This window comes from Prunus dulcis, chromosome 4 (genome assembly GCF_902201215.1).
Source record: "Prunus dulcis chromosome 4, ALMONDv2, whole genome shotgun sequence".
Lineage (NCBI taxonomy): Eukaryota > Viridiplantae > Streptophyta > Magnoliopsida > Rosales > Rosaceae > Prunus > Prunus dulcis.
The window spans coordinates 12,177,889-12,203,746 of NC_047653.1; the positions used below are offsets into that span (position 1 = coordinate 12,177,889).

General features: G+C 38.6%; 5 protein-coding genes across 10 annotated transcripts; 3 read left to right on the plus strand and 2 right to left on the minus strand.

The window, feature by feature from the left end:
• Positions 1-931: 931 nt before the first annotated feature.
• LOC117624020 (G-type lectin S-receptor-like serine/threonine-protein kinase At4g27290) lies at positions 932-4,388 on the plus strand. Its single transcript, XM_034355134.1, has 7 exons — positions 932-2,373; positions 2,488-2,610; positions 2,782-2,915; positions 3,013-3,223; positions 3,354-3,591; positions 3,691-3,841; positions 3,932-4,388. The coding sequence occupies exons 1-7, from the start codon at positions 1,089-1,091 to the stop codon at positions 4,232-4,234; spliced, it is 2,445 nt and encodes an 814-aa protein (XP_034211025.1). The 5' UTR covers positions 932-1,088; the 3' UTR covers positions 4,235-4,388.
• A 902-nt stretch (positions 4,389-5,290) lies between these two features.
• On the plus strand, positions 5,291-8,305 carry LOC117624026 (G-type lectin S-receptor-like serine/threonine-protein kinase SD1-1). Of its 2 annotated transcripts, XM_034355139.1 has the most exons (7): positions 5,291-5,881; positions 6,062-6,175; positions 6,574-6,731; positions 6,836-7,046; positions 7,139-7,376; positions 7,513-7,663; positions 7,744-8,305. In XM_034355139.1, exons 1-7 carry the CDS (start codon positions 5,302-5,304, stop codon positions 8,047-8,049), a joined length of 1,758 nt encoding a protein of 585 aa, XP_034211030.1. In that variant the 5' UTR covers positions 5,291-5,301; the 3' UTR covers positions 8,050-8,305. The 2 variants fall into 2 exon arrangements, with proteins under 2 accessions (XP_034211030.1, XP_034211031.1); XM_034355140.1 differs by lacking the exons at positions 5,291-5,881; positions 6,062-6,175; positions 6,574-6,731 and having other exon boundaries at positions 6,932-7,046; positions 7,203-7,376.
• A 2,005-nt stretch (positions 8,306-10,310) lies between these two features.
• Positions 10,311-15,462, plus strand: LOC117624024 (G-type lectin S-receptor-like serine/threonine-protein kinase At4g27290). Of its 2 annotated transcripts, XR_004585268.1 has the most exons (10): positions 10,311-10,443; positions 10,626-11,884; positions 12,127-12,240; positions 13,057-13,214; positions 13,322-13,532; positions 13,659-13,896; positions 14,032-14,182; positions 14,257-14,620; positions 14,904-14,959; positions 15,352-15,462. XR_004585268.1 is itself a non-coding variant. In XM_034355136.1 (9 exons), exons 2-8 carry the CDS (start codon positions 10,894-10,896, stop codon positions 14,575-14,577), a joined length of 2,184 nt encoding a protein of 727 aa, XP_034211027.1. In that variant the 5' UTR covers positions 10,311-10,443; positions 10,626-10,893; the 3' UTR covers positions 14,578-14,620; positions 14,904-15,196. The 2 variants fall into 2 exon arrangements, 1 of the variants encoding a protein (XP_034211027.1); XM_034355136.1 differs by lacking the exon at positions 15,352-15,462 and having other exon boundaries at positions 14,904-15,196.
• Positions 15,002-17,832, minus strand: LOC117624022. The gene has a single exon (XM_034355135.1). The coding sequence runs from the start codon at positions 17,558-17,560 to the stop codon at positions 15,173-15,175; it is 2,388 nt and encodes a 795-aa protein (XP_034211026.1). The 5' UTR covers positions 17,561-17,832; the 3' UTR covers positions 15,002-15,172.
• Positions 17,833-18,436: 604 nt separating this feature from the next.
• LOC117624025 (G-type lectin S-receptor-like serine/threonine-protein kinase At4g27290) lies at positions 18,437-22,615 on the minus strand. Of its 4 annotated transcripts, none has more exons than XR_004585271.1 (8): positions 21,597-22,615; positions 21,231-21,341; positions 20,373-20,530; positions 20,071-20,281; positions 19,693-19,930; positions 19,462-19,612; positions 18,974-19,383; positions 18,437-18,881 (listed from the first exon to the last, which is right to left on the minus strand). XR_004585271.1 is itself a non-coding variant. In XM_034355137.1 (7 exons), the coding sequence occupies exons 1-7, from the start codon at positions 22,522-22,524 to the stop codon at positions 19,045-19,047; spliced, it is 2,142 nt and encodes a 713-aa protein (XP_034211028.1). In that variant the 5' UTR covers positions 22,525-22,615; the 3' UTR covers positions 18,437-19,044. The 4 variants fall into 4 exon arrangements, 1 of the variants encoding a protein (XP_034211028.1); XR_004585270.1 differs by having other exon boundaries at positions 18,437-18,734; positions 21,231-21,347; XR_004585269.1 differs by having other exon boundaries at positions 21,231-21,347.
• Between the last annotated feature and the right edge of the window lie 3,243 nt (positions 22,616-25,858).

Consider the following 25,858-nt stretch of genomic DNA (forward strand, 5'->3'; position numbering starts at 1 on the left):
GCTTAAATGAATGATTGATTAAGGGGAAGGGCAAATTATACGAATGCTCCCTAAATTTTAACTAAAATTTCATTTTGGTCTACATACTTTCATATGTGTGTCCAAACTCCTTTAACGGAAATACTATGAAGGTACTATGAGATTACACCAATAAATGAATCTTTTTTACTGAGCTAAACTCCATCACTTTCGATTTTAAATTTTAAGCACTACATTTTGAATTAAAGACTACACCAATAAATGAAATTCAATCTATAGAACATTGAATTGAAATAAGATTTTCTCGCTGCATCCGAGGGACAAGTATCCTGTTAGAAGAACTATACATCTAACTATATTGGAGTTGATACATAAAAGTATCAGCCAACCACCTTATTAAAAAGTGTCAAGATCTAAAGTAAACCTTGACCCAGAGCATTACTCTAGTCAATAATATCAGCATGGAAAAAGGGGACGCCTTGTCTTTTCCGAACTAGTCTGCTGCATAGTACACAATTACATCCCTTACTGCAATTTGAAAGCCATCCACGGGCAACATCAAAGCTTTCAACTTTAAACCACAAGGTGTGGTGTGGTTGGCAAACTGTCATTTTTAACTAGCGAGTTACCTGGTATCTTAATCGTAAGGATTCGAAATTCGTTGAAAGTATTTTGTAGTCATAGACAAGTCGAATCCTGAGTAGAGATTAATCTTATCCTTCAAATGTTGAGACATCTCGTAATATTTATCCAAAAAAATAAAACTTTTAACTTCCCACCAATATATATATATATATATATATATATATATATTTCAAGAAACGTTCCCTTTTTATTTTCAATACAAAATCTTCATTGTAAGAAAATGATTAAGAATTTTTTAAAAAAACAGGGGTTTCTCATACATATATGTCATGGTCAGAAAAAGTAAAAGAAATGAAGTGCGCTGTTAATGCTAGATAGGGAAGGGACCAAAAATGTCTGCTACAGACAAGTCGACTGCGTGCAGTTCCGGGTCTTTGGGTTCTTCTTAATGCTCCACCAAATAGTATCAATACTTCAACTTGTAAGCAGTAAGCTTGATACTGAGAAAGCTAGAATAGATTTCAATGGAGCTCCTCTGTTTCTTGGTTTTCAGTATCTGCTTACTCTTTTCTCCGAGCAGAATTTCATCAGCTGCTGATACCATTACTTCATCTCAGTCCCTCAGTGATGGCAAGTCATTGGTTTCTTCTCCGGGTGGAATATTTGAGCTGGGTTTTTTCAGTCCAGGCATTTCCAAGAGCCGCTACTTGGGAATTTGGTACAAGAACATCCCAACTCCAACTGTTGTTTGGGTTGCAAACAGGCAAACTCCAATCAATGGTTCCACTGGCAGCTTGATGATCAACAGCACAGGCAATCTTGTCCTTGTCAACAACAACAACCAGACTGTTTGGTCTACAAATTCATTAAAACAGTCCCAGAGCCAGCGCCCTGTCCTGCAGCTCCTGGACAATGGCAATCTTGTCCTCAGAGATGAGAAAGATGCAAACTCAGAAAAGTACTTGTGGCAGAGTTTTGACTACCCATCTGATACTTTGTTGCCAGGAATGAAGCTTGGATGGGACTTGAGAACCGGACTTAATCGACGTTTAACGGCATGGAAAAGTCCAGATGACCCTTCTCCAGGGGACTTCATCTGGGAAATGGAGCTGCATGAGTATCCTGAGCCAGTTATGTGGAAAGGGTCCAAAGAGTACTTGAGAAGTGGCCCATGGAATGGTGTTTTGTTCAGTGGTAAACCAGCCAAGGCACTTCCTGCATTGAACTTCAGTTTCATTTCCAATGAGGATGAGGTTTACTTGACAATCGACATGGTGAATAAGTCTGTACTTGGAAGGATGATCATGAACCAAACCACGTCGACGCCGTATCGACAGGAGTGGATTTGGTCCGAAGCAGACCGGAATTGGACAATTTATGCAACGTTTCCAAGAGACACTTGTGATAGTTATGGCCACTGTGGTGGTAATGGCAATTGTGATCTTAGTTCATCCCCAATTTGTCAATGTTTGGATAGGTTCAGTCCCAGATCACCGGAGAACTGGAACTTAAATGAGTTTTCACAAGGCTGTGAGCGCAGGAAGCCATTGAGCTGCAAGAATGATGGATTCGCCACGTATCCCGGGTTGAAATTGCCCGATACTACGCATAGTTGGGTAGATAAAAGCATGAATCTCAAGGAATGCAAGGCCAAATGCTTATCTAATTGTTCTTGTTCTGCTTATACAAACTTGGATGTGAGAGGAGGAGGCAGTGGTTGTGCCATCTGGTTCGATGATCTAGTCGATATCAAGCAAATGCCAGGTGGTGACCAGAATATATATATCAAGATATCTGCTTCAGAACTAGGTATGAACTTATGGATGTTCCAATTTGATCTTTATGACTTTTTCTGTTATGTGTAAGTTTTGTCTTGATTTTAACTATGTCTGCATACTGTCTCCAACAAAATCATACATGAAGGAGGGAAAGATGAGAAGTGGAAGATAGCTGTGATTATTGCATCTGCCTCTGCCCTTATTCTTGGGATGCTCTTAGTTGGCTATTGTTGCATTCTCAAAACCAGAGGCAGGAAATATGTCAAAGGTAAGATTACCTACTGTAACAGCCTTTGCAGTGATAGAATTAGAGCCATATTTATCTTAAAAAACTTGCAGGAAGATTTTCCTACTAATTGTAATAGAATCACTAGTTCATTATCTTGAACAAGATTAGTTATAATGACTGATAGTTTTTACTTTTTATTGGTTATATAAGGTCAAGACATTGAAGAACAGAAAGACGAAGATCTGGAGCTGCCATTGTTCGACTTGACAACAATAGAGGGTGCCACTAATTTCTTTTCAGTCAACAATAAGCTTGGTGAAGGCGGTTTTGGACCTGTATACAAGGTAGTTTTTAATCTGCTAGTATAAGAACCATAGTTTGAGGAAGCACTTGCTTCATTTGGGACATCACCATCTTTCTGCAAATATGAATAATCTTCAGGGTAGACTCGTAGATGGTCAAGAAATTGCAGTCAAGAGACTTTCAAGAAGTTCTGGACAAGGAATAAAGGAGTTCAAAAATGAAGTAATACTGATTGCCAAACTTCAACACCGAAATCTTGTAAAGCTTCTTGGTTGCTGCATTCAAGGAGAGGAGAAATTGCTGATCTATGAATACATGCCCAACAAAAGCTTGGACTACTTCCTTTTTGGTTTGTTCCCTTAAAATTCTGAATCTAGTTGGACTTTGTTTTTGGTTTGATCCCTTGAAATTCTGATAGTGTAGTGGGACTAGCCTACTGTACAATACTCCTCTGACAGTTCAAGTTTAAAACTTTCCAGATGAAACACGACGTAAATTGTTAGATTGGCCTCAGCGCTTCCAAATAATCTGTGGGATTGCTAGGGGGCTTCTCTATCTTCATCAGGATTCCAGACTGAGGATTATACACAGAGATCTCAAAGCAAGTAATGTTTTACTTGATAGAGACTTGAACCCGAAGATCTCAGATTTTGGTCTTGCTAGAACTTTTGGTGGAGATCAAACTGAAGGAAATACAAACAGAGTGGTTGGAACATAGTAAGTATTTCTGGCATTTTCTTTGCATTCTATACAATTCTCCTTTTGTTTGTAATTTAACATTGCTTAATTTGTTTCAATGATCTTTTCTATATCTAGTGGTTACATGGCACCTGAATATGCTACTGAAGGGCAATTCTCAGTGAAATCTGATGTCTTTAGCTTTGGTATTTTACTGCTGGAGATAATAAGTGGAAAGAAAAGTAAAGGGTTCTATCATTTGAACCACCGCCTGAATCTTATTGGAAATGTAAGTTAAACCAGTAAGTTCAAGCCCAAGATTTCTTTTTTCTTATGTATGTTAAAAGAATGAATGACAAATATGTTCAACATGTTTTAGGCATGGAGATTGTGGAAAGAAGGAAGGCCATTAGAGCTGATTGACGAAGGGTTTGGGAACTCGTGCACTCTATCAGACGTACTGCGATGCATCCATGTCAGTCTGTTATGTGTGCAACTACAGCCTGAGGACAGGCCAACCATGGCATCTGTAGTTCAGATGTTATGTAGTGAAAGTGCCTTGCCTGAGCCCAAAGAACCAGGATTTGTTCCAGAAAAGGATTTACTCAGCGGAGAGTTTCCCCTAATTAACAACGAACCATCTTCTAATGGTTTAACCATTACACAACTCGAGCCTCGTTAAGGATCATTAGATCATATAAATTTATGCAGTGTTGTTTGTCAGACATTGTGTATATGTTTAAGTCTTCCAATGCCCAAGTTACAATAGTCCTTCTTGTAAAATAAACTGTTACAATGTACTCAATATTGAAATAATCAGTGCCTTTTTCCCTCTACTTGTCCATAATCAAACCAAAACTGGATTTTTGCCCAATTCACCCTGCCCCAACCAGCTACAAGCAGTTCTGTGCTGCAAATGTAATGTGGACATACAAAGTTGTTTCCATGGTTTATGGTGATAAAACTAAAAAGTTAGTGCCTATAACTGTCTCCAATTGCAAATGTAAGACACCTCCTGTAGCTTATCACTCAGCTCAAGACTCCAGAGGACATGCCAAAACTCTTGGCACTTCGTCCTCAATTTCAGGCAGGTAGCCCAGCTTGCAGCATATTACAGCACATCATTTGTCAGCAATGAGATCCCTGCAAATATTTGTTTTAAGTACAAGGCCAGAAGGAGAGGGGAGGTTTATTTGAAACTTGACTCCCTTGCACATATTATACAATACTTTACTTGCCACTTGACTATAACAAAGGAAAAAAATTAAAATTGTCCACACAACTTGCAGATTGTGTAATTATGTTCTTGACATTTCAGTTGCTGGGATGCCAATCTTAACGTTTCAACATCGCTGCTTTCTTTGACATTCGTTCTAGTTGCCTTTGAATTTTTTGGATGACTTTCTTTGGCATCCAGTTCAAACAATATTTGCTTTTACTCTTCCAATTTTTTTTATAATTTTTGGGTCCAATAGCCCCTGGAATTACACATGCAGCAACCACATTAATCAAATCACATGTCGACAAACTGCCCCATCAACTTCTAGCTCGTTTTTTCAAGCAAAGAAATCTGGTTTCACCATTAAGTGGGTCAAAAAGTCAACTAACTTGTGGTTGAGGTCTATGCCGTTGAGCTGCTTCATAATGTCTCCATCTAGCTATCATCTTCATCTGCAACTTGCTCACATTAAAGACTTTACAGTTGTGAATTGTAATTAGTAGGCATACTAATCCAAAACTAGAAAAAAAATGGACAAAATTCTTTCATTCATTTCCATTGGAATTTATGTGTTCCTCATTTTCTGCAGAACCTCAACTGCAGCTGATACCTTGATTTTCAAACATGGCAGCTTTGAATTGCGTTTCTTAAATACTGGGGTTTACCGGCGTCTATTAGCATCAACTTCAGGAGATTACTGCGACAACGATGGCCTTTGTGGCGCCAATGGAATGTGTGACATTAGTAATTCACAAGTCTGCAGTTGTTTAAAAGGATTCAAGCCCAAAAGACCAGAAAAATGGAACTTGGGAGAATATACAGAAGGTTGTGTGCGGCCTGAACTTTTGAAATGCCAAATTAAAGTTGGGTTTATGAAATATGCTGCAGTGAAATTGCCAGATAACACAAATTCTTGGGTCAATCAAAGTATGAACCTCATGGAATGCAGAGCAAGTTGCTTGAGCAACTGTTCTTGTATGGCTTACTCAAGCTCCGGTATCAAAGGAGAAGGCAGTGGCTGCACCATCTGGTTTGGTGATCTTATCAACATTAGAAAGCTTTTGGCTGGTGGGCAGGATCTGTATATTCGAATGCCTGCTTCGGAACTGAGTATGTGCAACAGTTTTTTCTTTCGTCCTCAATGAATAATTAGGTTCTCCATTATGTATTTATTTAATCACATTGCCTGCTGAATCCATTATATTATTTCCCCTGCTTTATGTTCTTCACATATTTTTCATTTTACCTGTGATTTAACAATAACTGTTTTTCCCTGTTGAAACTACAAAGACGCGAATTGCCGAAAGACAAAGATTGCAGTGATAGTTGTATCCATTGCTTCGATTGTTTCTGGGATGCTCTTAGCTGTTTGTTGCATTTGCCGTAAGAGTTCGAAGTTCAAAGGTAATAATTCTTCTATCACCACCTTCTTTGCTTTTTTCTTTTCTCAATTAGATATTGTAAAGAGGGGAGTTACTTCTCCATTCTGCAATGCAATATCATGAGCAAGAATACTTTGATGTGTTCTCATTTAGTTTCAACTTTCTACGCTTAAGAACGCCATCAGTAAACACACTGAGATTTTGGCACATCGACATCATCTCACGTGACTCTCTGAATTCTGAGGCAGGCATGGTGAAACTAATGGATATGGAATGACTTGCATCACAAATAATGATTAAAAGAAACCAAAAAGGGAAAGAAAAAAAAACTATCTGGGAGTGCTGTTGATATAAGCTTAATATGGGCAAGAAGTTTCTTTACAATTTGTGGTAACTTATATCTAGCATGCTTCTTATTAGAGAAAATGGGAAAGCATGGAACAATGAGTCAGAACTGTGAAGGACAGAAAGAAGACCTGGAGGTACCATTATTTAGTCTGTCCACAATAGCCACTGCTACTGACAACTTTTCATTCAACAAGAAGCTTGGAGAAGGTGGTTTTGGACCAGTATACAAGGTAAATTTCCTAGGTGTGAGCAAAAGAACTTTAAGCCTCACTGGAGCAGTTTTTCTTTTTCTTTCTCTGAACTCTGTAATCCTTTTGCCAATGAGAATTTTCAGGGTAGACTAATAGATGGGCAAGAAATTGCGGTGAAGAGGCTCTCACAAAGTTCAGGGCAAGGATCAAACGAGTTCAAAACCGAAGTACGACTAATAGCCAAACTTCAGCACCGAAATCTCGTGAGGCTTCTAGGTTGTTGCATTGAGGGCGAAGAGAAGTTGCTGATTTATGAGCACATGCCCAACAAAAGCTTGGACTTCTACATTTTTGGTTCGGACCCTTTTTATATCTTACTATATACTTTTTATGTCAGTTTTACTTATGAGATCTCAAATTGGAGTAACATGAATAAAACTTGCTAGATCAAACTCAAAGTAGACTGTTGTATTGGTCAAAACGCTTCCACATTATCTGTGGGATTGCCAGGGGTCTTCTCTATCTGCATCAAGATTCAAGATTGAGGATTATTCATAGAGATCTTAAAGCAAGTAATGTTTTACTTGACAAGGAGATGAACCCAAAAATCTCCGACTTCGGCTTAGCTAAAACTTTTGGAGGAGATCAGAATGAAGGAGTTACAAGAACTGTTGTTGGAACCTAGTAAGTATGCAGAACATCTCTGCTTATGATCTATTAGTTTCTTAACTAATGTGTTTTGCTTCTTGCTCCATTACATCTCTCCTTATTATCTACTAGCTTTTAAATTAATTTGTTATGTTTCTTATAAATACTACAGTGGTTATATGGCACCGGAATATGCCATTGATGGCCAATTCTCTGTAAAATCAGACGTTTTTAGCTTTGGCATTTTGTTGTTGGAGATAGTAAGTGGGAAGAGAAGTAGAGGATTTTATGATCCGGATGAACACCTTAACCTCATTGGACATGTGGGTATTCTCCATCAAATTCTTCATTTACCTGTGTTTGATGTTGTGGCTGATAAAAATATATATTATGTGCCTCTTAGGCATGGAGATTGTGGAAAGGAGGGAGGTCTCTAGAGTTGATTGATGAAAGCTTAAGCGACGCATGCGCTCTATCAGAAGTCTTGCACTGCATACACATTAGTCTTTTATGTGTGCAACAGCTTCCTGAAGACAGGCCAACCATGTCATCTGTGATTCTGATGTTAGGTGATGGGGGCGCCTTGCCTCAACCCAAAAGGCCAGGTTTCTTTGGTGGAAGATATTCATCTCAAGCAGATTCTTCGTCAAGTAAGAACGAAATATCTTCACCCTTTGACTCTACAATAACCGTGCTGGAGGCTCGATAAGATTCAATCTTGTACCATGTAAATTTTTCGAGGTATTATTAATAACAGTGTTGCAGTTAGGGATTGTCATCTAAAACCGAAATACCAAAACCATACATTAACCATACTGTACCATAGTGATTTCATTTGGGATGGGAAGATAATTGGTACCGTACCGTACCAATAAAATATGGTATGGTAGCGGTATCAATTATCTGGTACCGGTCAATATTGTACCATACCAAATACTGAAATATAATTTTTTTTTAACTTTTTATACTCATATTCTCTCCTTCTCATATCAGCCCCTATTCTTTTTTTCGTTTTAAAATTAAATGCCAACATTCCAACACATTTTCTATGTTATTATTGTTCTTCTTCTCTTCAATTCAACCCAAACACAATGCCTCAGCAAGGGACTTCGACCTAGGTATTCAGCTGGGAAAGTACATTTGACCAAGAACATGACACAAGCCCAATTCTCAGAACAGCAATTCATGAAGTGGGTGAGGTTTGTTGGAAGGCTGAAGCACTCTGTGTTCAAGACAGCCAAAAATAAGCTCTTCCCTTCTTACACTCTGCATGTGGCTAAGAACCGTGCTGCTGGAGACTTCACAACCATTCAGGATGCCATTGACTCTCTCCCATTCATCAATCTCTTGAGAGTGGTCATCAAGGTCCATGCAGGGGTCTACACGTGAGTGTCTTTTTCCTTGAGTGTCTTTTTCCTTGTGATCAGAATTCAGATCACTCTTGGACTTAGTCTCTGTCTTTGACCAAGAAATGCTCTTTTCTTCATGAATTGTCCTATGCTCTGTCTTTCATTATTGTTATGTGGTAATTTCTGAAGCTGTGAAATGTTAAATGTTAAATGTTGTTATTGTTTATTTTTTAGTTGTGTCATTTTGGTTCCGAAATGGTATCGATACCGTACCGATACTAATTTGGCACGGTACTGTACGGTATTAATTTTGACAAACGATAATCTCATACCATACCATACTGATTTTAATTTCCGGTATCGGTAGCAGTACAAGCTCAATACCGTACTGTACCATACCGTACCCACCCCCAGTTGCAGTGCAATTTTCCTGCAGAAACAGTCAAATTATATTAACACATGGAATATTTTTTCTGAATGCACCTTGGAGTAAAAGTAACATTATAGCTTCCACTTCCAGGCTCATGTTCTGTTTGAAGCTTGATAGTTGGAGTTTCTGCAAGCACCGGTCTAAAAAAGCTTGGCAGGAGATTTGGGTGCATTAAACAGTTTTGGGCCTTCAATGTCCCAACATTCTTCAATGATGTGTTTCTCAAAGCTTGTGATTGGCATAGAATGATCATGAGCAAGGAAGGATGGGCCATCAATATTAGCTCTCAGTCCCAGTCAGGGGATACAAATTTCATCTGCACACCCAACAGCCAAACATGTAATGGAGCCTAACAAGAACAGCTGTAGAGATCCTACTTGTATATCTTATAATAGAATCACTAATAAATCACCTAAAGCAGCAAGAAATGAAAACAGAAAATATCCATTTTGTTATGAATGTTAAACCAATTGCAATGAATGGCATACATTCTATGCATATCAAAGATTTGATGCAGAAAAAATATATGAAGTGTTGTTTATCATACATTCCATGCATAGATCTTTCTACTGTCCAAGCTAAGCCACTCCTTTTGTAACTTTTTTTTTTCAAGGGCTAAATATCAATCTTTACCTGCTACAATGCACTCAATATTGAAGTTACCAACCATTACTTACCAAAACTAGATATTTAACCAATTCACCATGTCTCACCCAGCTAACCTGATGCTGTGCTGCAAATGTATTGTGGACTACAACAGTTGTTTTAAGGGATGCGATGATTAATCTAAAAGGTTAATGTCTAATTTTTTTCCCGTATCATTGTATTATTAGTTGGAATAGTAAAAAATGATATTCCCGTTGCATGAGAGTTTCGCTCATCAAATAGACACGAGTTGGGACAATTTGCTTATGGCTTGTATAAAAAAAAATAAAGGTTAATGCCTATAGTCACCAATGATCTATGAACTTAATTTTAGTCCTCGGTCATTCATGTAACTGTTCAACTCCATCACACACGTTTAATCATTCAGTCAACCCCGTAGATTTTTATCGAGTTCATAAATGAGTTAGGAATTTCATCCCCACATCATTTAATCCCTTTTATTTCTGACTTTCTCCCTATCACAGATTCGCAGTAGCCTCTGTGTGATGTGACTACCCACTAAAATCAAATAGGGCCCGCTTGTCTACTGTGGTCACTTCACTTTCATCTTCTTTTTCGGTCCAAACGCACTTGTGTGTACCCTATAGGACCCTTCGCGCCATTACACCCCAACAATCTTCTTGGGTCTTCTCTTCTCCTGGAAAAGAAGGAATTGCAGGTCTCCCCCTCTCTCTCTCTCTCCGTTTTTTATTTATTTGGGTTACAACTTCGGCTTTTTTCCTATTATTGTCTGAGTTTGAGGCTCCAGAATCTGATGGACTTACTTTACTCTTTCCAGTTTCATTTTAAGTAGTATTACGCATGTATATTTGCAAAGAATATAATTTTCCCAATTCCCAGGCTGGCCCGTCACCCGCTAAACTTCGATCTGTGGGGCCAAGCCATGTTTTTTTCATCTTTGTGGGCCACAAAAGTCAACAAATCTGTGGATGGCGGTCAATGGCATTATGCCCCCTTCTGGATACAATACTACATCATCTTTGTACGTATCTACCCATCTAAGAATCTTGAACTTGTAAAGATTCTACTTAGTAGTAGGCTGGCAGGCATAGATGATGTAGAACTCTAAGACTAGATGATGTAGAACTCCAAGACTAGAAAGAAAACAATGGGCAGTATTTTTTCATTCATGTTCATTGGAATTTACGTGTCCCTCTTTTTCAACAAAACCTCAACTGCAGCTGATGCCATTACTCAATCCCAATCCCTTAGAGATGGTAACACCTTGATTTCCAAACATGGCAGTTTTGAATTGGGATTTTTCAGTCAACCAGCTCCTGACTCCAAAAACAGCTTCTTGGGAATTTGGTACAAGAGTTCTGTTTCATTAGTCACAAATGTCACTTGGGTTGCAAACCAGCAAAACCCCATTAATGGTTCATCTGGGATTTTGATGATAAACAGCACGGGCAGTGTTGTCCTTCTAAGCCAAGATCAGACTGTTGTTTGGTCAATAAATTTGTCCAGACAACCTAGGAATCCGATTTTGCAGCTCTTGGATTCTGGCAATCTTGTCCTAAGAGAAGCCAAAGATGGAAACTCAGAAAACTACTTGTGGCAAAGCTTTGACTCTCACTCTGATAAGTTGTTTCAGGGTATGAAGATTGAATGGAAGGTAAAGACTAGGGCTTGCAGGAGTCTATTGGCTTCAAGGGTAGAGCATGACACATCAACTTCAGGAGACTACTGTGACAGTAATGGACGTTGTGGACCCAATGGAATATGTACCATTACTAAATCCCCAGTTTGTAGTTGCTTCAAAGGCTTCGAGCCCAAAGCACTTGGAAAATGGAACATCGGAGCATACCAAGAAGGTTGTGTGCGTACTGAACCTTTGAGCTGCCAAAATAAACATGAGTTTATCAAATATCCTGGGGTAAAGTTGCCAGACATCACAAATTCCTGGGTCAACCAAACTTTGAGTCTCAGGGAATGCAGGGAAATTTGCTTGAACAACTGTTCTTGTATGGCTTACGCAAGCTCCAGTGTCAAAGGAGGAGTCAGTGGCTGCACCATCTGGTTTGGTAATCTGATGAACACCAGAGAGCTCTTGGATGGTGGGCAGGATCTGTATATTCAAATGCCTACTTCAGGATTAAGTATGTGCAACAGATTTTCTTTTTCTCCTCAGTAAATAATTAGGTGCGCCACTAATGTTAAATCATTAATCATTTTCTTCCTAGGGGCTCAATCATTAAGCCAATAGTTGTGTATTGCCTGATGAAACCATAATTTTCTGTAAACTTTTGATCATTTCACTTGTTTTATGTTCTGCTCATATTTGTCATTCTAGCTGTCATTTAACAGTAGTTCTCTTTCTCTGTTGAAATTAACTATGAAGAGGCTAATTGGCCTAAGACAAAGATAGCCGTGATAGTTGTAGCTGTTGCTTCGGTTGTTTCCGGGACACTCTTAGCTGTTTATTGCATTCGCAGAAAGAGGAGAAAGTTCAGAGGTACTAGTTCTTTTATGACCTTCAACTTTGTAAAACTATTGCCATTTTACCTTAGTGTTATTCAATAAAATATTATAAAGAGAGGTTGCTACATCCATTCTGCAATGCAGTATTCTGAGCAAGAATATTTTTTTATGTGTTTTCGTTAATCTCAACTGTCAGTGCTTTAGAAATGAATTCCATTATTGAACGTTGTCACCAGCCAAAAATACCAAGCCGCTGTCTGAATTGTGAGGCTGCCTTGATGAAACTAATACACACTTCATGAATTTCAATCACACAATGATCAAACAATAAAAAAAAGGCCACCCAGGACTTCTTTTTATACAGAAGACTAGAGGTTGGTTCTTGTTATTCTAGTTTGTGTTGACTTCAAATCAAGCATTTTTCTTAATTGATAATTATATAATATTTCTGGGTTCCATCCTACGTCTGCATCAAGTGCTGCTCATTTGACTTTACCAATGATCTCTTTTCTTAAGATGGTGTATTTAGCTTCCAACCATAGGATGGTGTACTGAATAATGCGCTATCCACTCCCCATGACATTTGCTTCTGGGCAGATTAAACTCATTACTCATGTGGATTTAGATTCCTTAAGTTTGCAGTTATTTGTTGTATACGCTCTGTTACCTGAATGGAACAGTGACCCTTTTAAGAGTGAATGCATGAGTACAGGATAGGAAAACACAAAAGAGACACAGCTTTTATATTTTAATTATATGGTCATTTGATTTGTAATTACTCTAAATGTATTCATATTTTGCTTCTCATTCATCATACTTGGGGAGTAGTTGATCTTCTTTATTTTTTTAGAGAAAATTAGGAAGAATGGAATGATGGGTCAGGACAATGAAGGACAGGAAGCCGACCTGGAGCTACCATTATTTAGTCTGCCAACAATAGTCACCGCCACTGATAACTTTTCATTCACCAGGAAGCTTGGAGAAGGTGGTTTTGGACCTGTATACAAGGTAAGTTTCCTAGATGTAAGCATAAGAATTGTAAAGAACAATGAAGCAGTTTTTTTTTTTTTTTTTTCCTGAAACTTTGTAATCCTTTTCCTAATGAGAATTTTCAGGGTAGACTAGAAGATGGGCAAGAAATTGCTGTGAAGAGGCTCTCGCAAAGTTCAGGACAAGGGCCAGATGAGTTCAAAAATGAAGTACTACTAATAGCCAAACTTCAGCACCGGAATCTTGTAAGGCTTCTAGGCTGTTGCATTGACGGAGAAGAGAAATTGCTTATCTATGAATATCTTCCCAACAGAAGCTTGGACTTCTACATTTTTGGTTAGGATCATTAAAACTTACTATATATTGTTAAAAATAGTTTTACTAGTCATTTTTAGGTTCTAAAACTCTTCAGCTTGTTCATTTGGGATTTCAAATTGGACTAATTTCAATTAAAACTTGCAGATAAAACTCAAGGTAGATTGTTAGATTGGTCACAACGGTTCCACATTATCCATGGGATCGCTAGGGGACTTCTCTATCTTCATCAAGATTCCAGACTGAGGATTATCCATAGAGATCTTAAAGCAAGTAATGTATTACTTGATAAGGACATGAACCCAAAAATCTCAGATTTCGGCTTGGCTAGAACATTTGGAGGAGATCAGACTGAAGGAGTTACAAGAAACGTGGTTGGGACCTAGTAAGTATCCATTATAACTCTCCTTATCACATGCTATTTTCGAAGTTCAAGTGATTTGTTTCTTCTCATATAGCATTTTAATTATCATCTAATAGTTTCTTAACTAATGTGTTTTGTTTCTTGTTAATACCACAGTGGTTATATGGCACCAGAATATGCCATTGATGGTCAATTCTCTGTAAAATCAGACGTTTTTAGCTTTGGAATTTTAATGTTGGAGATAGTAAGCGGGAAGAGAAGTAGAGGATTTTATGATCCGGATGACAACCTTAACCTCATCGGACATGTGAGTAGTCTCCATCAAAGACCTCATATACGTGTGTTTGATCTTGTGACTAACAAACATATTATGTGCCTTAGGCATGGAGATTGTGGAAAGGAGGGAGGTCTCTAGAGTTGATTGATGAAAGCTTAAGGGACTCATGCACTCTATCTGAACTCTTGCGTTGCATACATGTTAGTCTTTTATGTGTGCAACAGCTTCCTGTAGACAGGCCAACCATGTCATCCGTGATTCTGATGTTAGGTGATGAGTTCCCCTTGCCTCAACCCAAAAAACCAGGTTTCTTTGGTGGAAAATATTCGTCTGAAGCAGATTCTTCAAGTAAGAACTTAACATCTTCAACTAACGAACCATCTTCAACCTATGACTCTACCATAACGTTGCCTGAGGCTCGATGAGATGCAATTAATTGCAAATCTTGCACCATGTAATTTATTCGAGGTATTATTCATAGCTGTGTTGGCGTGCAATTTTCCCATGGAAACAGTCAAATTATATAAAAATTGAAGTAGTTTTTCAATCAACATTGGAAAACTTGTAGCTACTAGAGTAAAAGAAGGGAAAAGATAAGTGGCCAGTGATTGTATATGTGATACTGTTACACCAAAATAGCTTCCAGGCTGATGATGGTCTAATGCAGGCTTGAATGTTTTGTAATTTCTGCAAGCATGGTCAAAAAAGTACTAATACTAGATGCTTTGGATTTTTTAAATTCTTTTGGCAGGAATGGATCATGTTGAAATTTTGGGACCATTAAAAAGAACATTGGGCCTTCAAATGGTGGGTTTCTCAGAGCTTGTCATTGGCATCCACAAAGAATAATGAGCAAAGATGAGGCCATCAATTTCAGTCAAAAATTTCTCACAACGCTACTCAAATTGAGATTTCAACTGCACACCCAACACCCCAAATATGTAATGGACACCCAGACTCTAAAACAAATAACAACAGACAGTCTTGCTGAATGCTGAGCCTAACAGGAACAGCTACTTGTTAAAAAAATAACATCTTTTTCCCTCTCCTCGAGTTTTTTCTCACATCAGCCCTATGGATAAATAATCTTAATGTGAGCACAACTGTATCTCTACAACAGCTTTCATTGTCTGCTCTTAAGAGATACTCATTACCACCACCACCACCATCCGAGCCACTAACTATTATGAATTCTGCAGGACTTCCATAAGGAATTGTGACAAATGTGTTCGGCGAAAACTTCTCTGTAACTACAACACCACTTCCACTAGTTCCTCCACTGCCCTTAATGCTGTAAGCTCCCCTCTTAATGGCCAATGTAGCAGGTTCCCAAATGTCAAGATATCCAGCGAACTGAAATATTTTGAATGAAGCCTGACCCTTATAAAGAATCTTCTCTATCTGGCCTTGCATTTCAGTATCACAAGTGATCTTCTTGTGCTCATTGGCAAACACCTTTACAAGCTCTCCCTTGCGCTTCCTGTTATCCAGAGGCTGGACTTCGATAGCAAGGTATGTATCGACATCATCAGCAGTTACAAGATAATTTGGTTGCTTTGCTCCATCGATGTAATTGACAGATCCATCTTGCATGTGGCGCACCCACTCAAAGTTGCAACTGGTTGTTCCGTTGATAGAGTACCCGCACGCTTGAAGTTCATGCCCCGGAAAAGCTTCACCCGAAATTTGGAGGCCCTCTATAGCTGGTAATGGATCATCATCTGCAGCCTCTGAATATGAAGATGAACCACCCTCTTCGAGAACCGGCGGTAGATAATGAGGATACGGGGAGCTGGAATCGTTAAGCGGGGATGTGTAAGGAGAGTTCCCTGCACTCCAATTGGATGAGTTTTCTCTGTCATTCTGGTTCCCCTCTGCATATTGATCATCCATCTCTCTGTGTGTGTTCCCAACCGGATCACGAAAGGTGACCTGTCTATTGCTTGTCCCTCCACTATACTGATTTACCCGCTGTGTATCACCTTGAGTAACAGCAAGATTAAGAGGAACATCTTGATCTTGGCCTGCTGAAGTCCTGCTTGGAACAGGTGAATACCTCCCCAATCCCAAGTCATTGGTTTCCACATTGTTGGGGGCACCACCACCGAAACCACTCTGAGGATGATGATCCCAATCCGCAGTTGTCTGAGTATCAGAAGCCGAAGCTGGCACTCTTCCACCATTGGAAGCATATGTTGGCTGATTCTGAGGAACCATTTCAAGCCCATTTCTGCTCACATTTAGCAATGCTCCACCACCAATGGACTGAGATGGTGGTGAAGGAGGCGCAGCAATGCTAATGTTATTAGGCTGCTGATTCGAATCTGATCGCCAAGGCGTTAACTGATACTGCAACTCCTTCAATTTGGACTCAGTAAGAAGCAACTTCTCCTGCAAATGCCTAAACAGAACCTTGACATTGCCAACAATGGACTGTGCATCAGGAACCGGAGGCTGCAATGAGTACTCAGCCAGAATTGGCAGCAAAGAGGAAACAAACGTCGATCTCTCCTGCTGTGCATCCTGCACGGCATAAGCGAGCCGAATGTTTTCCTCAATAATGTCCTGTCTGTAAGACAGAGCCTTTGATGCAGCATCAGCAAGGTCCTGCTGCTGCTGATCAAATGCCAAACGCATATAAGCAATGCGCTTCTCCAGCACATACTTTTCGTTTCGAATTTGCGCTTCTTTGATCGAATAATCCGCCAAATGCTTTCGCAATTGCATAATCTCTTGTTCATGTTCATGAACCTTAACAACCAGATCCTTCTTCCACAGGCTGTTGCTGGGGTTGTTTCTTTCAGTCAATGGCATCAACCCATGTCCAGAAAAATTGACACGCTGAGGATCATATTCCCCTTCGGTGCTCGACCTTCCCGGAGAAAGCGACGTCGTTGTGGACGGTGAAGACAACCGAGAGATGCCACTGCTGGCGTTTTCTGCAGCTACCTGATTACCAGAAACTCGAACGACCTTCATGGCTCCATTGATCTCGCTGCTACCCAATTGGGTTTCTCGGGTTTCTGATTCTCTATGAATCTGCGCGGGATTTGCAATCCTATCGATTTGATTGTCGACATGGGCAACTGGTTGATGAGCTTGATCATGAGATCCATGGAGGCGCTGGGCCCATGGATCAACAGAAGGCGGCATTTGGGTGGGCATGGATTCCTGGAGCTTGTATCTGTGGAGCTCGAGCATCTTGTGTTCGAGCTGGGTCCTCAATCGGATGTTCTCTTCAACCTGTTGCTTGATTGTGGCCTCTGCAGCTTCCATGGCTTTCATGACCTGAAGCAAGTTTCCGTCTTGATTGCTGGTGCTGTTGTTTGAAGAACGAATTGGGTCAGCGCCGGAAATCGTCAAACCTGAGAATTTCTCAGCAATTTTCCAATCGTGACCGTTCTCCATTCTCTCTGCTCTTTTCTTTTTTTGGAGAGGGATTTGGGGCTTTCTGGTCTTCTTCCTCACTTCATCTCATTTGATTTCTGTTATTTTACTGCTGCAACTTGTGCCCTGCCTCTGCCTGCCTGCCTGCCTGCCTGCTTCTGTTGTGTATTTGGGAATTAGGGCAGAGATGTAAAACGATTTTTGAATTGGAGTGTGATTTTGATAATTTATTGAATGAAAGAATGAAGGCTTTGAAGCTTTGAAATTTGGAATGTGACAAAGAAATTGACCAAGTCTTGTATTTGCCTCATATGAAATGAAGACATGGAATATCTGGATTTATTACGTGGCTTGGTTTGGTTGACCCACTAATCATTTTTAAATTTCATCTCTTTAATATCAAGTGTTATGATTAGTCATCCCACTAATCTCATATTTATTTTTCATTTCTTTATTTAACTATATAGTCTACCATATTATAATCCTTACTATTAAATTTTATTTGTTTCCTTTTTCTGATTTAAAAATATATATATTATCTGGGTTGGCAACCAAATATTTATGCATGCTGCAACTTCAGCTTTATAAAGTTTAGTTGCTATTAACCAATTGAGTGTGTGTTAGATTGATCCAGATTTTTGACGTGCTTCTAGGTGATTGTGGGTTCAATTCCCACTCGTGTGTGTGAGTTTTCCCCTCTCCTCCTTTCTAATTCCGGCAACCAAAAAAAACAAAACAAAAAACAAAAAAAAGTTTTTGTTGCTATAAAAATTATAGAAAACACCTTGACAAAGTGGAAATAATTATTTTTTCTTGTGTCTTAAGAGTTTATGATTGTTATATAACATGACATGCATCATGACCTCTATTTAATGTAATGAAGCATTGGAATCATCATGGGAATAAAATCAAATACTAATCAAAACAAACTACATTGTGACAAATTAAAACAAAAACAAAAAAACAGAAAACAAAACAAAACAAATGTTTGGGTACATGCTTGAAGAAGCCCATGATACAATTTCCAAACGCACCTAAAGGGTCATAATGGTCATAGCATTCTTGGCACCGAAGCAAAGCAAAGACATTTCAAGTTTGAGTTTGCCACATTTCTCTTGTAGAGCACAAGGAAGTAATTGGTCAAGAGTCAAGACCTGTCTTTTTAAGCTCCAGCTGCCAAGCTTCATTCAATTTCCTGGTAAAAATGTATCAGAAGGATAGTCAAAGCTCTGTCACAAATTTTCGACCGAAAAAAAAAAAAAAAAAAAACTGTGTCACAAATAGATCCCTGAATTCCCATCTTTCTATCTTGAAGCTGTCTGTCAACAAAAAATCAGGCTGCCTGTTTGAACATCAGGTTACATTGTTACTTTGAGTTCAAATTCTTTGCTTATACTTATGGAGTACAAAATGAGGATATGAATTGAATTATACCTTGTATAAATCAGATAGTTCCTTCAGATCAAACAAAATTAGCATGGTACTAGATGTACAATTAGCAAATCTTATCGAGGCTCCAACACTGTTATCGAAGATTCATTAGTTGAAGATGTTTCGTTTCTCACACCGAAAGTTGAAGACGTTTGGTTCTTACTTGAAGAAGAACCTGCTTCAGAGGATGGATGTTTTCCTAAAAAGAAAGCTGGCTTTTTGGGTTGAGGCAAGGCGCTCTCACCACCTAACATCAGAACCACAGTTGACATGGTTGGCCTGTCTTCAGGAAGCTGTTGCACACATAAAAGACTAACATGTATGCAACGCAAGACTTCTGAGAGAGTGCACGAATCACTTAAGCATTTATCAATCATCTCTAAGGACCTTCCCTCTTTCCATAATCGCCACGCCTAAAGGCACATATAACATGTTTGACAGTCACAAAATGAAACACAAGTAAAATGAGAAACTCAATAGTTGATACTTACATGTCCAATGAGGTTGAGGTTGTGATTTCGATCATAAAACCCTCTACTTCTCTTTCCACTTAGTGTCTCCAACAATAAAACACCAAAGCTAAAAACATCGGATTTTACGGAGAATTGACCATCAATGGCGTATTCTGGTGCCATATAACCACTGCAGTATGTCACAAAAAACAAAAACTTTAATGATTCAGAAAGTAGTAGATAATAGGCAGAGATGCATGGGATACTTACTAGGTTCCAACAACTTTCTTTGTAACTCCTTCAGTCTGATCTCCTCCAAATATTCTAGCCATGCCAAAGTCTGAGATTTTTGGGTTCATCTCTTTATCAAGTAACACATTGCTTGCTTTAAGATCTCTATGAATAATCCTCAGTCTGGAATCTTGATGCAGATAGAGAAGACCCCTTGCAATCCCACAGATAATGGGGAAGCGTTGAGACCAATCTAACAGTCTACCTTGATTTTCATCTGGCAAAGTTTTAATCTAACATGTCACTCTAATTTGAATTCTCAGAAGTACAAATTCAAGCGTCTTAGAACCAAAAGTACGATGTTTGTAGTGCAATATCTAATTCCAACAGTATTAGTAAGTTACAAAGGATCCATACCAAAAATGTAGAAGTCCAAGCTTTTGTTGGGCATATATTCATAAATGAGCAATCTTTCTTCTCCCTGAATGCAGTAGCCAAGAAGCTTTACAAGATTTCGGTGCTGAAGTTTGGCTATTAGTATAACTTCATTTTTGAATTCGGCGATTCCTTGCCTAGAACTTTGGGAGAGCCTCTTCACTGCAATCTCTTGCCCATCTCCTACTCTACCCTGAAAATTCTCTTTAGCAAAAGCATTATGAAGTTTTGAACAAAACAACTGCTTCATTGATATTTACAGGATCACAAAATTAGAAATTTACCTTGTACACGGATCCAAAACCACCTTCTCCAAGCTTCATGTTGAATGAAAAGTTATCAGTGGCTGTGATTATTGTTGGCAAGCTAAAGGATGGTAGCTCCAGGTCTTCCTTCTGTCCTTCATTGTTCTGACCCATCATTCCATCTTTCCGCAGTTTCTCTAACACAAAGAATAAAAACAAAGAAGATCAGCTTCTCATCAGGTACAATAAATCAGTAATAGACTCTTAAATAAAATCAAAAAGCGTTGAAGGAATTGACTTGATACATGTAAACTTATTACATGTCAATTGACCCTTAATGAAAATACAGATCCAGTGAATCTTTTGCCTTCTTCTTACCCTACATCAAGCATCTTCCTCAATTGGTAGTTAAATGATTTTTCTCGGCTCTTTCAATATGAAATATATACTAAGGCCTGTGCTGCTCATTTGATTTCATCAATCCTCTTTATTTCCTTAAGTCTTATTCTTGTTCTGGTTTTAGTGCAGATTAAGACTCACGTCGACAGATGTTCCCTTTAACTTTGCAACTTTTGTTGAATTCATTCTAGTGTTAAAACAAGAGCTTCAGTTACAATTGCAATGGAACTTCCAGACTTGAATTAAGCTCTGTCTCATAGCATTCCTGAGGAAATTTTATATCATTATGTGCAATGTAAAAATTTTCTTTGGTTGGTGACAATATTTACTAATACTTATGCTAAAGCATTAGAAGTTGAGATTAAATGAGAACACATCAAAGCACCTCTTGTTCGGGATATTCCATTACAGAATGTAGGCAGAGTCTCTTTACTGTACCAATTGGGAACAAAAAGATGATATGGACTAATGGGAATATGTTTTAGAGAAGAATATTACCTTTGAGCTTTCTCCTCCTTCTGTGAATACAATAGACAGCTAAGAACGTCCCGGAAACAATGGATACTGCGGCTACAGCTATCACTATTATTTTCGTCTTACGCGGACGGTCTGTGTCTTCATAGGTTATTTCAAAAGGGCAAAGCAACTAGAGTTATATCACAGCATCAACTAAAAATACGGGAACTATAAAGCAGGGGACATAATCAAAGTTTTTAGAGCAGCTAATGGATTCATCAGGCAATACAAAACAACTGATACAAGAACTAGCAAAACATGAGAAGTTTACATAATTATTTAGGCCCTAGGCTAAAAAAAAAGATTACTAAAATGGCACACATAAAGTTAAAAGATTAAATCACACACCTGATTCCGAAGCAGGCATTCGAACATATAGATCCTGCCCTTCATCAAGAAGCTTCCTAAGGCTGATAAGATCACCAAACCAGATAGTGCAGCTACTGCCCCCTTTGACATTAGAGATTGCATAAGCCGTACAAGAACAGTTGTTCAAGCAACTTGCCCTGCATTCTTTGAGGCTCATACTTTGGTTGACCCAAGAATGTGTTGTATCTGGCAGCTTCACCCCACCATATTTCTTAAACCCGTCTTCATTTTGGCACACGAATGGTATAATACGCTCACAACCTCCTGAGTTGTCTGCATACTTCCAATTTCCAGGATCTTTGGGTTGAAACCCTTTTAAACAGCTGCAAACTTCTGAGTTGCTAATGTCACACATTCCATAGGGGCCACAACGGCCATAATTGTCACAGATGTCACTTGAACTCGAAGCCAATAGACTCCGGTAAAGACCGGCCTTCTCGTCCCACTGCAAGCTTTGCCACAAGTAGTTCCTTGAATTCCCATCTCGGGCTTCTCTTAGGACAAGATTGCCAGAATCCAAGAGCTGCAAAATGGGATTCGGGGTTTGCTTGGACAAAGCTATTGACCAAACAACAGTGCTATTTTGACTTAGAAGGACAACATTTCCGGAGCTGTTGATCATCAGAAGGCCTGACGAACCATTGATGGGGTTGTGCGGATTTGCAACCCAAGTAACAGTTGTGGCTGATGAGACTGATGAATTCTTGCACCAAATCCCCAAGAAGCGGTTCTTGGTGTCACTTGCTGTTGGACTGAAAAAACCCAACTGAAAGCTGCCATGTTTGGAAACCAAGGTTTTGCCATCTCTAAGGGTTTGGGATTGAGTTACGGCATCAGCTGCATTTGAGGTTGTGAAGAAAGAGACAGACACATAAATTCCAATGAACATGAAACAAGGAATGGTCATGGTTTTATGCCTACTGCCGACCGCTAACTTCTAACTACTACTACGCAAATTTTACAAAGTTCCGGATTAGATTACATTTTGTCGAATCAAAAATAAAAATATTATATTAGATTTTGATGGAGTGAACCAGAGACCATGAACCATAAGCCAGGGGACTTTTCTGGTCCCCACTAGTTGAGCTACAATTGGATTTGGGGCATCAAAGCATGTGACAAGTGTAATTATTCTGGTTGTCCTTTGAATTTAAGATGAAACAAAGGGTAGGTGCCCTTGTCTCCTTAAATTGAATTTTGTCAGTGGCACGTGTCAGAACAGGAGGAAAATGATAGGTTTTTTATGGTCTGTATCCAACAGCTGTGGTCCATCAGGATTCGATGATCATGTGGCTTCCAAATATACGTTGTCATTGAGAATACGTCATTTGGCATCGATTCAAAAGATTTGTCTTTGTTAAAAATTGAAAATAGCCGAATGTGTTCAATTATCTTAAGAAAATTAGGTGACATGTTGCTGTCATAGACGTCCATGAAACATGAATGTCATGGTGTTTCCACTGGCTTTTTATCCAATTCAAAGAAAGTCTCTTCATTTCTTTGAAGATTGGGCAAAAAAAAAGAAAGAAAAATATATATTTCGTGGTGGTAGTTGTAACTTTTACCAACTGGCTTGTGGAAAGATTTTATCAGTCATTCCCATGAAATCAATCATCAATTACCATGGTCTGTTCTGGTGTTTTAGTGATTGGTTTGGCTTTGTTGTCTTTTTCTTTTGCCGTAATCAATCAATGTTCATTCCAATTCTAAAAATAGGAGCGAAACAAACAGATAATATAAGAGTCGAAAAGACTACATACAGAAACAAAGCACCACAAACATAAGAAGATTAGATTAGAATCAGCACAGTCTAGTATAATAATCTTTCTCGTCACAAAATCAAAACAAATTACAAAATAAAGCCATCGTCACTGTGGGAGCAAATTTTCCCACCAGAATATTCGCCCAAGATTCTTTCGTCTTCTCCACCTCTCTTTCTCCCTGCAAAACAGATCAGAGTAAAAGGACCACACCCTAGGGGTGTTGGCCAAAGGCCCTCCGATGCCTAAGTTAGATAGGGTGTTTCAAGGAAAACTGGGTGGGCAGAGTCGTGTGCAGTGGCCGGAGCCTTGTGTAAGAGAGAGAAAGAGAGGAGGTGGCTAAGGTTTTTGAGAAATAATTTCTGCAGAGTTTCAGTAGGAATTTAGACGTACCTCAACTTTTGTGTGTGGCCATCTTTTTATAGTGGTCTCGGAGGCTAGGTTTTCAGAGGAATAATTTCGTAGATGGAAAGGAATTATTCCTCCCCGTTTGGAATTGATTTGATTAATTAGGGATTTGATTTATTAGGGTAAATCAAATCCCTAATTGTGGTAGGTATCAAATCAATTCCTAATTTAATTAGGTAACTCCTCATTTAATTAGGAATTGGGATAGGAATCAAATCAATTCTCGACTCAATTAGGTAACATTCAATTTAATTGGGTAATCCCCAATTAAATTGAATAATTCCCAATTAGGTCAAATAATCCCCAAATAGAAGGAATTATTCAACTTAGGATTTTGATTTAATTCGGTTCCCACAGTCACTATAAAAAGAACATAGACCACACCATCATAATCACAAAGGAGGGGATACACAACCACCACACAGGTCAACATTGCCTCTTGTATAAGTTGTTTGGGGTCTTTGGCTTTTGTTTCTTATGTTTTGTTGGAAATTGCATGCCTTGTGTTTGTACTCTTGTTGAGGTTTGCCCTCATTTTGGTTTCCTCATTTATTGCTTACCTTCAAAATTCCTAATAACCTGATTTTGTGGCATTAATTATGCATATAGGAAGTCATTGCTAGCCCTGGTGGCATATTGTTTTTACTTTGTTAGAGGATGTCTTAGATTCACATCTTATTGATGACCAGTGTATTGTATTGCTCAATAAAAAGGAACTCGACTCAACATTCATTAATATCGCATTTTCATTCATTCTTAATTAATTTTGAGTTGAATGCTCTCATGTATTATGTTATCAAAGCATGATTTGTAGATAAACTAAAAAAAAAATAGTGTTTTTTTTTTTTTTTTAATTTACTGGCTCTTGTTGTTGATGGCCTTTGTGCATGAATTACATATAATAAATAAATAATGTATTTTAGATAGGTATATGGTGAATGTATCTTTCTTGTGTTGAAGAATATAAGTTTCATATCGGAAACTTGACTAAATAAAATACAAGATATAAATGGTTCCACTACTAATATTACCGAGGTCTTTTGTGATAAAACCTCAAATCTACTAGGCTTTATAAGTGATTAAGTTGGGAATAATATCGGTGTTGTTAATAGTGAGCCGCTAGCCCATGTTTACCTCTACCCCTTACCCAACCGTCTCTCTGAAATTAACATCTTAATAACAATGTTTAATGTATTTAAGTGTGGATAACTTAACGTACCCGTTTTGTGTTGTCATCACCTAACCGAATTTTCATTTATAGAATGGTCACTCAAGTCAACAACTCGTGCATCGGGGTTTCTTTACATGCCCTTCTAGATGTTTCATTCATCATGTCTTTAATTGACTTCTAAGCAGAAAAGACCCCCCAAAAAACAAGAAAGCAATGGAGATCTTTCTTGCCTCAACTCTTGAGTGCAACTGATGTTATTGCCCAGAAAAAAACACAGTTGTTTGGCCAGCAAACCAAACAAAAGTTGTCCAAACTCCAATTATGCAACTTTTAGATTCTGGAAATCTAGTACTAAGAGATGAAAAATATGACAATTCAGACAGGTATTTGTGGCACAGCTTAATTTGACTGTCTTTCTGATACATTGTTACTTAAATCGTTAAGCTGCCAAGACAGAGATGTAGATGTGTTTCTCAAATTTGTTGGCTTGAAATTGCTGGATGCTAGTACACATTATTGGTTGAATGGACATGTACATTTGAAGTTCAATGATATACCATGAAAGCAAAAGCCTCATCTCTGCTGTACTTTGCTGATGAATTTAAGAAATTAGTATGTGTTAGAGTTTGAGGTGTTTGAGTTGAAATTTCTCTGAGTGTTCTTTTGTCGCATTGAAAGATTAAAGAACACTCTACTCAAGTGTTGGTCCTCCTTTTGCTGGGGTGATTGCAAGTTGTGTTGCTTTGATGAGTATGTTTGAATCTGTTGAGCTTATTCATATTTATAGGGAAAAGAATGTTGCTGCAAATTGTTTAGCTAATTGGAGTCTGAATATGGATTTGGGGGTCTGCTATTTTGATGAAGCTCCGGTTTGGATTAGTTCTATCCTTATTGATTTGTTG

Coding starts and splice junctions, on each gene's coding strand:
- LOC117624020 (XM_034355134.1), top strand. CDS start 1,089: ATGGAGCTCCTCTGTTTCTTGGTTTTCAGTATCTGCTTACTCTTTTCT. Junction 2,611..2,781: donor AGGCAGGAAATATGTCAAAG/GTAAGATTACCT, acceptor TGGTTATATAAG/GTCAAGACATTGAAGAACAG. Junction 3,224..3,353: donor CTTGGACTACTTCCTTTTTG/GTTTGTTCCCTT, acceptor AAAACTTTCCAG/ATGAAACACGACGTAAATTG.
- LOC117624026 (XM_034355139.1), top strand. CDS start 5,302: ATGGACAAAATTCTTTCATTCATTTCCATTGGAATTTATGTGTTCCTC. Junction 7,377..7,512: donor AGAACTGTTGTTGGAACCTA/GTAAGTATGCAG, acceptor TAAATACTACAG/TGGTTATATGGCACCGGAAT. Junction 7,664..7,743: donor ACCTTAACCTCATTGGACAT/GTGGGTATTCTC, acceptor TGTGCCTCTTAG/GCATGGAGATTGTGGAAAGG.
- LOC117624024 (XM_034355136.1), top strand. CDS start 10,894: ATGGGCAGTATTTTTTCATTCATGTTCATTGGAATTTACGTGTCCCTC. Junction 11,885..12,126: donor AATGCCTACTTCAGGATTAA/GTATGTGCAACA, acceptor TTAACTATGAAG/AGGCTAATTGGCCTAAGACA. Junction 12,241..13,056: donor AAAGAGGAGAAAGTTCAGAG/GTACTAGTTCTT, acceptor TTATTTTTTTAG/AGAAAATTAGGAAGAATGGA.
- LOC117624022 (XM_034355135.1), bottom strand. CDS start 17,560: ATGGAGAACGGTCACGATTGGAAAATTGCTGAGAAATTCTCAGGTTTG.
- LOC117624025 (XM_034355137.1), bottom strand. CDS start 22,524: ATGACCATTCCTTGTTTCATGTTCATTGGAATTTATGTGTCTGTCTCT. Junction 19,931..20,070: donor CTTGGACTTCTACATTTTTG/GTATGGATCCTT, acceptor AAACTTTGCCAG/ATGAAAATCAAGGTAGACTG. Junction 19,384..19,461: donor ACCTCAACCTCATTGGACAT/GTAAGTATCAAC, acceptor ATGTGCCTTTAG/GCGTGGCGATTATGGAAAGA.